Source organism: Mauremys reevesii, linkage group 26 (genome assembly GCF_016161935.1).
Source record: "Mauremys reevesii isolate NIE-2019 linkage group 26, ASM1616193v1, whole genome shotgun sequence".
NCBI lineage: Eukaryota > Metazoa > Chordata > Testudines > Geoemydidae > Mauremys > Mauremys reevesii.
In genome coordinates, this window is record NC_052648.1 from 7,651,062 (window position 1) to 7,665,353 (window position 14,292).

At 43.2% G+C, this 14,292-nt stretch overlaps 2 protein-coding genes across 6 annotated transcripts in view; both read right to left on the reverse strand.

The window, feature by feature from the left end:
* The window catches only part of KDM4B (lysine demethylase 4B), a 155,005-nt gene extending 151,093 nt beyond the window's left edge, over positions 1-3,912 (reverse strand). For both annotated transcript variants that reach the window (XM_039516109.1, XM_039516110.1), the window contains exon 1: positions 3,736-3,912. The gene's annotated coding sequence lies outside the window, so the exon portion shown is untranslated. The remainder of the gene's footprint in view (positions 1-3,735) is intronic.
* Positions 1-14,292, reverse strand: part of UHRF1 (ubiquitin like with PHD and ring finger domains 1) — a 46,185-nt gene that overhangs the window by 9,950 nt on the left and 21,943 nt on the right. For 2 of the 4 annotated variants that reach the window (XM_039516111.1, XM_039516114.1), the window contains exons 11-17: positions 13,286-13,392; positions 12,081-12,243; positions 11,840-11,977; positions 10,444-10,558; positions 10,180-10,337; positions 9,571-9,669; positions 8,601-8,888 (exon numbers count right to left, since the gene is read on the reverse strand). In XM_039516111.1, the coding sequence (XP_039372045.1) occupies positions 8,742-8,888; positions 9,571-9,669; positions 10,180-10,337; positions 10,444-10,558; positions 11,840-11,977; positions 12,081-12,243; positions 13,286-13,392 (927 nt within the window). In that variant the 3' untranslated portion in view covers positions 8,601-8,741. Of the gene's footprint in view, positions 1-6,177; positions 6,217-8,600; positions 8,889-9,570; positions 9,670-10,179; positions 10,338-10,443; positions 10,559-11,839; positions 11,978-12,080; positions 12,244-13,285; positions 13,393-14,292 lie in introns of those variants that run through there. The other 2 variants (XM_039516112.1, XM_039516113.1) reach the window with 2 other exon arrangements.

Here is a 14,292-nt window from a genome sequence, read left to right on the forward strand (position 1 = left end):
ATTACTACAGCTAATCCCTTTGCTCTGAAATCCTGTGAAGTCAGCCCAAGAGTAGTGTAAACTTTTGTTTCATCCAACAAACTTAAAAAAAACTATTTATAGAGTTTAAGGCCAGAAGGGATCATCAGATCAGCTAGTCTGGCCTCCTGTATATGTTACCAGTGACAGAAAATATTTGCCAAGAAAACTAGTGATTGAGGATTTTGAACTTAGCCCATGATAAAGATAAATTACTTTGTATTTTAAAACTGGCTTTAACATCTGAGAGATTCAGATTTTATATGCAATAATTTTTAAATCAGGATTTAGTACATAATGCAGCACATGGATTATAAACCCATTATTCAAACACACCATCCTGCATTGCCACAGCAAACCATAATGGCTTCTAACCCTATTAAATGAATCTCTCACTCTTAGACTGCCAATTCAATTTGGAACATAGGTGACAACTAATGGACATTATATTGTATGTACTGCTGCCCATAGATGCAAGCAGGTAACCAATGGAGATACATTGGTCAGCCACCACAATGCACTTTCTATATTTCAACCCAAACATTGAAAAGTCAGGGGAGAAGGGGGTGGAAAACTCATTCATTGTCTCCCAGATTTTTCTATGTTCCCAGCGTTTCAATTTAATTTAAAAATATTCAAAAGTTTCTAGCCCTTATGGTTGCAAAGACACTTCACAATGTGTTAACTGATGCATGATTGTCTCAGCCTGCAAGAAGACAGCCTGAAACAACAACATCATCAAGTGTTAACTTCCCTATTCATCTTAATGAGGTGTAAACTTTGTAGCCTAATTATGGCCACTTAAATGCCAAGACATTTTTTACCATATCACAGTTGATTATCCTACCAGAAAACTATTAACTATATAACTGCTGATAAATTTCCCAGAAATCACACAGCCAATGCGCTTACCCACTATGGCTGGCTATACAAGTTTTTCCCAATCATTAAAATTCCTCTGAAAGGTTATTCCACAAGAACAGTTCAAGTTTTGAATATGGAAGATACCTGAATTTCTTTTGGATCATTCAAGGTGCCTGCTACGATCTGTAAATGAGTAAGTAACGCACACTTCTACCCTATCTGTTAAGGCAGTGGTTCTCAACCATGAGTATGCATAACCCTGGGGGGTACATAGAGGTCTTCCAAGGGGTACATCAACTCATCTAGATATTTGCCTAGTTTTACAACAGGCTACATAAAAAGCACTAGCAAAATCAGTACACAAGACAAATCAAACTCCTGAAAGGGTTACAGTAGTCTGGATAGTTTGAGAACTGCTGTGGTAAAGGATGAGACCCCGGTGTGGGCTGCAGGCTATAATACGTTTCCACTACATCTGATCCAACAACAGTTCAGTTCAAAACAAAACCAGAGAATTGTATAGCTGGAAGGGACTTTGATGGGTCACTTAGTCCAGCATCCCCCATGCAGACGCAGGACCAAGTATACTTACAGGTTAGACAAACACCTGTCAGAGATGGTTTAGGACCTAAACCATCCCTGACAGGTGTTTTGTCTAACCAGTTTTTAAAAACCTCCAATGACAGGGATTCCACAACCTCTCTTAGAAGCCTATTCCAATACTTAACTATCCTTAAAAGCATGAACATTTTTCCTAATATCTAGCCTAAATTTCCCTTGCTGCAAATTAAGCAACTTACTTCTTGCCCTACCTTCAGGGGACATCAATCACCATCATTTTGATAATAGCCCTTAACCTATTAGATTCCCCCCTCCCCCCGTCAGTCTTCTTTTCTCAAGACTTAACATGCCCAAGTTTGTTTTTAAATGTTTCCTCATATGTCAGGTTTTCTAAACATTTTATCATTTTTGTTGCTCTTCTCTGGACTTTCTCCAATTCGGACATATCTTCCCTAAAGCAAGGTGCCCCAAACCAGACACAATATCTAGCTAAGCCCTCATCAGTGCTGAGTACAGCAGGACAACTACCTCCTGCAGCTTACATATGACATTCCCATTAAGACACACAGTGGCAGGGCACAAATATTTAAAACAGGTAACTGGGAACATAAAGCTACAAAAAGTAGAGGGGAATCTCAGAGGCTAAAGCAGAACCTCCAACCTTTAACACTTAAAAAAACAGGCTGAATTTCAAATTGTCGGAGCTTCTTTAATGAGGTTTTGATCCTCATTTTGGGAAATGGGTTGCTAACTGAATTTTATGAGGTCTGGATTTTACACTGAGGTAATATCCATATGTATAACATATTTGTTCATTACAAGAGATAAAATGCCAGAGAAAAAACAGTGTTAAAATTGGGCAAAAAATGGTTAAAACTAAAAGCATATCTATAATCCAATTTACTTTTCACAGTTTATGTTGTGCTTCCATCTCCATGTAACACTTTCATCTTGAAGAATGCAAGTTCTCCAGTTCAGGGGCTACCAAACTTTTTGGCAGGCTAGATCATATAGTTTAACTAACAGACTGTCCACAAGACACTCATACTCAAGCATAGACATACTACCACTGAGACAGAAAAGTATTTCATATTTTTCTAGTTATTTTTAAAACACAATTTATCAGCTAGAAACAAGAGGACAGCACAGTATGACCAGCCAACTAGTCCTCTGCAGACCACTCCCAGCTCAGGATCAGTTTGGAAACTACCCAGCTAATCATTTTCACTTTCTCATTCAGCAGCACAGAGCTGCAATGTTTGCAGCACAAACATTGCAGGGCAAAATTTTCTAAATATAAACAAGGACATTTCCATTAACATATTATATTATTAGAAGCTAAAAGCCTAAATATTGCTCCTAGACGGTGCCAATTCCAGTACAATAGTATTACCCACATTTCCACTAACTAAGAGCTTTTGGTGAACTAGTGAGATATTAAAAGTACACCACAGATCTGTCTGCAGCTACCAAAAGCAAAACAACCCTCCCCCCACCGCAAAAAAAAGAGACACTAAACACGAACATCTCATTTCACAGAGGAAAATCCTGCTGTAAACCAGCTCATTTACTATTCGCCGCATCAATAAATCCTCCATCATGTAACAACTGTTCACAAGCCCACTGACACCCCCCCCCAAAGATCCGGGGCTTGCACAGGCCCATTGAGAGAAATTTGGGGCCTTGGCACATCATGTTCACCCACACGCCCACCCAGTTGGCTTTATTTTCACAAGACATTAACAGACATATTGGGGGGGCCCTCGCAACTGTCTGTCCCCGCCCCCAAGCTTGCCAATCCCTCCCCCAACAGCCCCCATTGCTCTCCCAGCCTTACCCCCACACACACAGCCGGGGGGGGGGGTCCCTCGGGGTCTGGACGCGTCTCCCGAGGCCCAGCGGAAGAGCGGGTTGGTGGGAAGGGGGCGCTCCGAGCAGCCGGCGCAGCTAACGGTCCTAAAATAACAGCGGCGAGGCACCCCCGAGACAAAGCGGGGAGGGGACGCTCCCCCGCCCCCCCGGGGGGGGGGAGAGCGCCTGAGGGGGCCCCCAGCCCCGAAGGGCGCAGGCTAGAGGCCCCGGCCCCCGGCGGAAGGGACCGGTGCCGGTGGGGGCGGGAAGGGGGGTCCGGGGCAGCGAGGCCGGGCCGAGTCGCTCCGGCAGAACAGCTGCTCCGAGCCGGGGGCGGCCCGGGTCCCGTGAGGGGGAGGCAGGACAGGGTGGAGCCCGAGCCCCAGGCCCGGCCCGGCCAGGCCGCTGAGGTGAATCCCCGTCCCCCGGGCGGGGCCCTACCTGAGCCTGCGGCCGGTCTCCCGTCCCTGCACCGCCTCCTCGGCGGCCACCCCGCAGCTCCCAGCCAGCACAGCGCGGCGCGGCCCGGGGGCGGGGGAGCGAAGCGGAAAGGGGGCTGAGGGTGGATATTGGCAATATCCCACAGCCAGCACCTGCCGCCCGCCCCCTTCCCTCCCTCATTGGCCCCGGCCGCCCCTACCTCCGCGCCCAGTGGTGGACTCGCTCGTGACGGACAGCGGCGTCCACTACTCCCTGGCCTCTCTGCCGAACAACAAGCCAACGGCGCTTCCTCAGTGGTACAGGCCGCTCAGATACGGCCCGCCCACCCCTCGAGCCGAATCAGGCAGGCCCAGTGCCTGCGCTCACGCCACTCAGCGTTCTTCTGCCAACCCGCTGGAGGAACGAGACGATCCCGCCCCTGCGACGTTGCTATTGGGTGAGATAAGGTGAGGAGCGCGGGGAGGGGCTGGTTGAGGTGCCAGTCACTCCGCCCCCTTCCCTGCTGTCAGGCTCAGTTGCGGGGAAGTGAGTACGTGAGGAGCGGCACAGCTGCAAGCAGGGGGGTTGCAGGGCTCTGTGCACCAATAGGGCAGGGGCCCAAGGGCTGTTCCCCAGGGAGAGGAGGGACTGAGACAGGGCGACACCTTCCTTCTCCTCTCGCCCTACCCCAACCCGTCCTGCAAGATATGAACGTGCAGGTCTCAGGGCCTGCCCTGAACGACATGAACATGGGGCAAAGGGTACGGTAGAGCGCCAGGCTGCACCTTGTGCACACATCTGCATGCAATGCTGCTGCAGCGCTATGCACAGTGCCCACGTAAAGCCACCACCCCTTCACCCGCACCTCATTCTCTAGCAACCCGGCCTACACTGAAAACGCTGTTGAGAAGTAAGTGAAGGTCCCAACTGCAAGTTTCCACAAGCATTACAAATACTTCCTTCTTGCAACTGTGCTTTCCGCTACATTAGTAGCGCAGGAAAATAAAGTAACTTTTAATTAAGATAAAAAGCTGCGTAGTGTAGCTTTTTAAAGAGATCTTTCCCAATCCCATCTACTTGTATTTAAGGAGAGAATACACAGTAGTGCCTAACTCTTCTTTCTGGCAAGGGGTGAAGAACTCACTCCAGAGACACCTGTGCTCCCTAGCCCTGTATCCTTTGCATCCAAGTTCTGTCTAGTCTACAAGAACAACGATTTTGACATTTAAATTGCAGCAACACCTGGAGTAGGACTAGCAGCATATACGCTACCGCCCCCCAAGAATTTTAAACATTTATAATGCAATTCAAAAAGTTTTGTTTTGTGAAAACCCAATTTCTTTTGTCATACAACACTGATATAAATGCCCCACAGCCGGCTCCTCTTTCCCCCTCCCCCCCCCACAACTGATAACCTAGACAGTTACCTGGTTTAAGTATGCTTTTAACACTTCCCTTACCTGCACAGCACTTACAATAGCACCAATAATAGTCTCGTGCTGGCTTTTGAGCAGCCTCTTTCCACCTGGTAATAGCATTTCCCCCTTGGCCTTGCAGATATTATGCAATACACAGCATGCAGTAACAGGAATATCTTTTTTGCTGAGACCAAGCATGGTCATGAGACATATGCACCTGCTCTTCAATTTTCCAAACACACTCCACACCCATCTTGCACCTGCTCAGGCAATATTTAAATCTTTCTTCTGTCCAGATACCCGGTAAATGACTTCATAAGCCAGGAAGCCAATGAGAGGTTGAGTACCAGAGAATCACAGTTGGTATTGCAATCTCACTATAGCATCAATAGGCTGCTCTGGGGAAAATGTCCCTGCTTTCAGCTTGTCATATAAAGGCCTATATTCTCTGACCAGCCAACTTTCCATGTCAGTAAGTTACCCATGGTGAGACAGTGATTGTATATTCATGGGGAACTACTTCTTCAGTTTATGTATTGAGAAGCAATGGGCTGTGAAAAGTTGGGAGAGAAGACCAACAACTGGGAGGAAATTGGGATATGTATCCCATATATCACCTTACCAGCTCTTTTCATTGAATCAATCTATTTCCTGCATGTTGCAAAGTATGACAATCCTGTGCAGCAGGATACATACCTGCATGAGTGACACACACACACACAGCAGATTTTCCAACACCAAACTGATTGTCCATAGCCTGACAGCAATTGCCACACACTTCTCTACTGGCAGAGCAGCTGGGGTGAGCTTGGCACAGAACTCAGCCTTTGTGCATCCAAAAATTCTGGAACCACTGCTGGTCATTCCAGATTTGGATTATGATCTAGTCCCACATCTCTCCTCATTGTACAGGCCCAAAGCCACCACTCCACTGTGTGCTCTCAGTCTGTGAATACCTGCAGCAGCTAGGCAGCTTCATTCATGGTCTATTAATTCATCCTCCATATCCCTGCTATATGTCCAGCTACTGTGGTTCCACAAATAGAAGAGAATTACTGGCTCAGTCCCATGATTTGTGCTGAATCTATGCTTTTAGCAGCAAGATGGAAAAAACACAGTGCGGGGGAAAGAAAAAGAAAAAAAAAGTACATTATTGGATGGAACAGATCTCAAAGTCTCACAATTCCCTGAAAGTGATGGTAGCCCACAGTAGACAGCAGCACCACAATACACTGCAAAAATTTCCCACAAGATAAAGTGCTAGAGGGCAGTGCAGGGATACGAGGATGTCTATACAAGAAGTCTTTAGGTGATACAATCAGCTGTGTGAGGACACTGCAGTGGCAAACGCAGACAGATATGAACACACACTGCCAAAATAGCTGTCAGTAGCAGTATGCCAGCAAAACTTTCTAGTCAAAACATTTGTTCTCCAAGATCCTTCTGCCCCTTGCAGGAACATCTATACTGCTGTTTTTAGCCCCACAGCCCAAGTCCCATGAGCCTGAGTCAACTGACCTGGTCTCAGACTCTGTACAGTGGATTTTCTTTGTGGTGTAGACAAACTACAATTGCCAACTGATTGGGGGTGCCCTGGCAATAAAGCACAGTTCAGGAATTTGCAGGGAGCTCCCTGCAGTTTTCCTGAGTGTCTTCAGAGGCCACAGCAGCCTCCCTCTCAACCATCTACCACAACATAGGTGGTTGGGGTTTGTTTGTTTTTTTCGGGGCACGGGGGGTGGGAGAAGAGAGGAAGGTGTTAAATAAAGGTAGGAGCCATAGGGAAGTTCCTCAAAGGCAAACAAGAAAACCTTATTCCAATGAATGGTGTCTAACAGATTACATGAAGCACCCTTCTGCACATTTCAACAGCCCTAAACTGCAGAATGTTCATTTTATTCTTTAAGAGGAAGACAGTTTTTAACATATAGCTAGATCCTTCATATAAAGAAGTGTACATCCGCAGGAATATGCATGTGTCAAAGTCAATACAGGATTGTACCAAGATCGTTTTGTTTTTTAGTTTCTATATAATCCTTTCTTATAGAATCAATGCAATAGCTTTCAAAGATATTTTATCACTATTATTTTCCACAGTCTTATTCTGTTACCTTGACAAGATTTCTATTTCTGTCAGAATTTTTAATGAGTTCTGTATAATGAATCACCAATACAATCCTCCAGAACTAGATGCGTCTGAAAATCCTTTAACAAAGGAGTTAAGAGTACAAAGTTTTCTAAAATCAAATTAATTTCTACCTTGTTCTTGCATTTTTACTACAGATCTAGGGTGGAATTTTCAAAGGAATCCCAATCTAGATTTTAACTAATCTCAATACTGAAATATTTTCACAATCTGAAAATTTAAGGAGACGAAGGCAAACATTTTAATCTGAAAAGATATTTATTTTGAGAACTTTAACTTGCACATTTTACAAAAATTGACGAATTCAGCAAAAACCTATAAAAAAGTTTTTCGCTAACATATTAACATTATAATTTTAAAAAAAGAGTAAAAGTTAAAAAACAGGCATATTTGTTCCAGTCTGTGTGCTGGAAAGAGTAATTAAAAAGTCCCTGCTGAGGTATTAAACTGCTAACTTTGGTACTGTTAGGAAAAGACATTCCGTTCACAAAATTAAGGTTTCCTGGTCTCATGTACAATCATAAGATGTTTAATTAAAAATCTTCAACGACTTATTCTTCATTTCCAGGTAGAAATGCAGTGAAAAAGTAAATGCATGTTACGATAATACATCTAGCATCAGGAAAAAACCTTAAAATTTGCAACGCCACGCTACTGACATACAGCTACAGTGTTACTTTTACCCAAAAGAAATCCGGCTGGCAATTTACAGTGCTTAAAAAAAATTGGCAATTCAGACCCCTGTCTTTCCCATAAAGGACCAAAGGCACTTAAAAATGGCTTTAGTATGTTCTACTATGGCATCCTGGATAGAAGATAGCACCTGGTTGAACAAATAGTTCCCTAAGTAAGAGACGAGTCCAACTGAGGTAGTAGTTCTTATTGCCCCAACTACTTGGCTAATGCATGAAGGCTTTTTGTGGACAAAACTGGAGGGGAATGGCTTTTAATAAAATCTGATACAAGCACAAGGGAGAAGAAAAAAAAAGATTACCAAAAAACAACCTGGGTCACAGGTCATAAGCCAGGAACCATCTTGTACAACTGGAGCATCAAAATGCTGCCACGGAGATACCCAGATCTACTTTTATGGCCAAATCCATAGACTTCATAAAGATTGTTCTAAGCAAATAAGCCATTTTCTGAATAAAAAAATATAGGGAACATTGAGAACTTTGTCATGATCATGCAGCCTTACTCCAGAAGCAGTTTGTAAATCCATTTTTAAAAAAAAACTGTGCTGATGAACGGCAGGTTTCAGGGGAAAAAAAGGAATGCAAAATCCAACATTAAAACAAAAAATACCCACAAACATACAAAAGAAGATTTTGCAAAGTTTATAGATCTTATAACAAGGAAGACTTAAAACTTTTTGGGGGAAGGGAGACTATTTCTTTAAATTAAGCCCACTGAAAACCCATTAACAAGTTTAAACAAAAGGAAGTTAGAAGTGCTTTACAGAATCATCGTCCATTGCCATAACCAGGGAAGAGCTGAGTTAGAAGGGCCTGCAGCGTTTCATTCACCTGCATAGTATAGTTTTTGCCAAGATCATAGCGACAAGCTGGACAACTATACACGTCTGCTCTGAAGGATCGATCCAAACAATCCTGGGAGAGGAAAGAAACAGAAAAGACATTAAGAGATTAAGTTGCAGAGCTTTGCTCATTTTACACAGCCCCTATTGGGCAGAGGAGAAGGTATGTGCAAAGTCCATTCACTTGACAAAAACCCAGTGGAAGCATTTGCATGTTTTCTTCTGTGAAGCGATTTGGTCAAACACAAGGTTTAAATATAGGATATGGATTGTTTCAATATATGATTACACTATTAAAGAGCAAGAACTCCATAGTTGCTAAGAACAGCCACTGTCTCTGCAGGAAATAATTCACAACAGTTCTCACAATCATATTTACACGTTAAAGTGGGGAGCACAAGGTGGGTGAGGCAGTATCTTGTCCTGCTCATATCCTGGTACCAACAACCCTGCAAACAACAGTTAAGTGGGCTAGCAGGCTTACTCAACCAACAGTGATTAATCTTTTGCTGTCTCTTACTCAGATGCTGGCAGGACAGAACGGTAGATAGTCCATTACAGGCACTTGTGTCACAGAACGTTCAAGTCACCATTATTCACATGACCGTAACCAAGATAGAAAGACACCTTGATGAGAAGAACTATTACATAATTGTCAAGGCATAATACAATTCTTAAAGGCTGTAGAGAAGTTTTAATCTGAATATGGAAATTCACAGCTTTCTTAATGGGCAACAGATATCCTGGCTACTCACTTTACACACATTATGCTGGCACACTGTTGTGACTGGCCGAAATACCACCTCCTGACAGCAAATACACAGGAAGGTTTCTTCCACTTTATTCAGGAATTTCTAGGAGAGAAAATACAGAGTCATTCCATTGCTACTGCTCTCCAAACATGCAGCACAATCCAAATTACTGAAGACACCATTCATAAAACTGCGAAGTGCTAGAGACTTTCTTAAATTGAAGATGAAAGCAGAATAATCTGTAGAATTCCAAGAAAGGAACCTAAATTACAACAGATTACTTCAATCAGAATATTTAGTATTCAATTTGAGTCATGCTATGGACTTCCAGGTAGCAAAACAGTAGTTGACATAATTGAACAGAATTGGTTTCTGGAAGTTATTCTTGTCTGAACAGCTTAGAACAACTGAGGAAGCCAGAAACAGGATTCAATGCACAGCATTCTGAAAGAAGATAGCCATCCCTTCACCCTTGCTGATGCAAAGGAATGTTTCCCATGGAATTCAGGGAGGCTATTCCCCCCGTAAGTACTGAGGCCAAGAGGCACATATCTGAAGACAAACAAGTAGCTATTGCTACTACAGTTCTGGGATGAGGAGTATCTGACATACCGGTCCATCTTTGAGAGCTTCTAGTACTTCATTCCATAGTTTTTCATTGGATTCATCACCTTTAATAAGAGCCTTTTGCTGGGATGTCAGCTTGTATGGCTCAACTTTAGTCTTTTTTGGAGTCCCTCTAGGGGAGGTGGGGAGCTTTATCTCATCACCTAAAAAAAGCATGTGGACCTTTTTAGAGACAAAATATTCAGCTTGCTAAAGCACTAAAAGAGCTACAGAAAGAGTTTGCCACCTTCACTTGCCTATTATACCAACCTGCTGATTTCCTTTTCCTCTTTCCCTTCCCTGGTGTTTCACACTCTTCATCACCTCTCTTATTTTCTTTCTCCTTATCTTTGTTTGCAACAGCTTCCAAATACCCCTCAGGATACTTTTTTTTTTTTGGGGGGGGGGGGGGGGGAAGAGAGGAGAAAAAAATAAAATATCAGATGCAAACATACCACTCATCGGTAGGACCTCTCAGATTAGTTAAATCAAAATGATCTAAAGCCAGTTTAGAAAGATGTTCCAGTTCTCAACCCCCTGCCCCTCCTCCTTTGAAAATCAAGTCAGGCTCAGGCTACAGAAAATGAGAAACGTCAAGCTTTCTGGCTTCCTAGTCCATAACTTTACAGACAAATGGTAGGGAAAAGTCTATGTAAACAAATGGAGCAACAAAATATCACGCTACAATTATGCCATTTAAGAACTTCAAGTTTAGTAATGGTACTTATCAGTAGCTATTAAACACACTGCAAGGATTTCAGGCAGCAGCTTCTCCTAGAAAACCCAAGACAAAGAATAAAATTGGCCATCATTTGCTTGTAACCTGGGATTCTGTGAACCAGTCTCAAAAGAGATCCATTAAGTAGCAGCTTCCTGGCTCCAAGAGTTCAATTTTCCTACTGATAAACACATTGCTGACAAGTGACACTGGGAACCACTGCTAGCAAATAAAATAAATAAAAATTGCAGTTCTACTCCAAAAAGGTGACACAAATTTGTACTGTGAGATTCCATGTTTATTATACCTCAATAACCCCAGATCAAGTTTGCTTTACCAAGAAAGGGAATTTTACTAACTACCCGTTCAACAAGCTCAAATTGACCTCTGTAAGTTAAGATTTATTTCTAATTTGTACATCACCACCTGTAAGATTTCATGGGCTAAATTTTGCCTAAACAATCCTATTGTTCGGGTGCAAACAACAGCAGAATTTGGCCCTGCTATTAGAAATTAACCATTCTGTTGTTGATGTGCTAGCCGGAAGAGAATCTCAATTCAACCTACCTTAAACTGTACCGGTTCTGCAGCAATAGGAGTAAAAATTTAGTGTAGTAAGGTGAACAGATAGAACTCTCAGCACTCAGATCACACTTGTGATTAAGAAGTTGCCAATTTCCACTGACCATAACCACTCACCCTATGACCAGCTCTGAGGGCAACAGGAAGGGGTGGCACCTTTGAGAGTTATGAAGACAAGATCTTCAGATGTACTCTGCTAGCAGAGTACAAGCAGTAAAACTCTATATCAAGGAAGTACTATTCTAATTCTTAAGTTTCTCCTTCAAACAGACAAAGCAGAGAATCCTAACACATCTGCCAAGGTAAAAGGACACTCCTCCTAGTTCTTTCAGCAGGAACATTAGTTACTCAATAAGAATCATGTACCTGCATTGTTAGGCCAAGCTTTTTCATCCTGTCCTTCCCTTCCTTGGTCCAGGGGGCAGGCTCCTCATCATCCCTCCTAAGTAGGTAACGCCACACTAAAAAGCCAGATTTCCCCGTCTCAGGCCAGTATTTCACAACCTAAAAGGAAGGACATAAGCCCCTTAGAAGCTACAGAAACATTTCTGCCATAACCAGTCATCGTCCTCTCCCAATTCATTCCAAGGTGGGAATGCCTGCTTACCTTGTATATTCCATCATATCTGTTTCCCTCTCGAGGAGCATATTTGCTGTGTTTGCCTCCCTTTACATTCCTCACCACTCTGACTGGCTTCCCAGCTCTCCAGTCCTTGGCCTCTGCGCCATCTTTATCATTGATGGGGGCACTGCAGTTCAGAGCCAGAGCTCTGCAAGAATAACCCAACTTAATGTATTTACTAGGGAAGAACTATCCAGAAGCAGACATGAAATAAGAAAAGCCTGGTAATAAGCCTACTAGAAAGGATATGAATACAAAGTACAGTAAGGTAGTACTAACGTTCAGTACCCCTCTGAGCAGCACATATATCAAAGCCAAAGCAGGAAATACAACATGGAGTTGTATGAAACAGAACAGAGATATACAGCCAAGATTCAACCAGTGCTAGTAGTTTCTCAATCACTGTTACCATGCAGTCTGACATGACCGGTTTTGCTCAGCCACTATCTCCTTTTCAGTAGTGGGGTGTACTTATTATTGCCAATCTGTGCTTTTACTACTCCCTGCAGTAAGGAAGGTATTCAAACTCTGTTCTTCTAAAATTCCAGGTAACAGTATGGAATCCTGCCCACCCATTTTGTTTATTCTTTTGCCCAGACAAAAAGAGAGAAATATTAACTTTCAGGGAAGGCCAAACAATCACCTGGGTATAAACATGACAATGGTCCTCATCACCAAATTTGAATACAGAGTATCAAATGGATTGCCTGTCCTGCCTTTCTCAATTACCTCCCATTCACAAACACATCTTCTTGCCAACAAGAGTGCCTGATTATTTGGAAGAGTACTAACATAAAAGGATTTAAAAGGTGGTTTTAGTTGTTTTAATGTAATTTAGCAGCTAAAAATAAGGTGAAGAACAGTCCTATGTGACCAGCCATCTCCGCAGATCAGTAGCAAGTGCTGTACGGATCATGAATGTACCACAGGCTACAGTTTGAAAACTTGCATTATAATTCATCCCTCTGTTCTTGGAGGTTGCAGCAAATATTAAATCTGGGGTCTAATCCCATTTCCACTGTCCTACTGGGAATTTTCCCATTACACGTTGATGTATAACCATCATGCACAGCGAAGCCATAACTTTGAAGATCTCTTATTTTTGGTTTTCTGTGACAGACTTATCAGTCTGCTATATTGCCAGCCACTAAGCAGAAAATTTCATGAGGCACAGCGTGAATGTTTCCAACCTGTTCATGTTGGTGAGTTTTTGATCACAAGATTGTTCTGCCGTACGTTTGTTTCCAGAAAGATCGCGACCTCCACTCCCCGTGTAAGTGAAAGAATTTCCATGATCCTGAAATATACATTGATTGTTCAGTAATTCATACTCACAAAATAGTTGAAACAAAATAATACAGATCTAGTGCAATAGTACAGATTAATACACTGATCTAGTGGAGAGAACAGGGGATTCAGACTCCTAATCCCAGCTCTGCCAGAGTCAGTTGTCCTGTGGGTCTTTGTGCTGGGGTAGCCACTACAAAAAGGAGCCACAGGACAGGTACAAGACGACTCCTGGTGTACAGCACCAGAACAAGGGACTTGTAAAGGTGTTGGCACTCCCTATGCACCTACTTGTGATCAGCTCTAGCACTGCAGGGGAGCCTCAACCTTACTTTTCCAAATGGGCATCAATAAATTCACTTTAACAGATCTGGGGGAGGAAAAGCCAACACACAGTAACAAAACAGCATAACCACTTCCCAAATATTTCAGGAAAGGAGCAATTACAAGAAACATGTCATATAGTCCTCACCTCAGGACTCAGAGCTCCAAAACTTAAAACTCTCGAACAAAGTCAAGTTTGGTCAGGCTAGTCTCCTGCTGCCAGAGAGAACCCACTTCCTACTGCACAGCTTCTGCTCCCTTCTCCTTTACCCAGCTTCCTGTTCCTATTTAAATAGCCCAGGGCAGGGCCAACAGCACAAGTTACAAGGGCTCGCCACTAGCCTGCATCAGGAAATCAAACCAGCCCTTGCAGCCCTGGAATTAGGGGGGATACAATTTGCCTCCCCTTGGTCCTTGCAATAGTAGACAAATCTGCCAAAGTCTGACCTTGTGGCTAGTAAACTTAAGCCGTAGGCCACTGGGCAGTCCAGTTATATTTTATGTTTTCAAATTGCTATTTCATGGATTGTGGAGGCACCCATTGGGGGAAACAAGGCTGGGAAGAGGGGGAAGAATGAGAAGTATC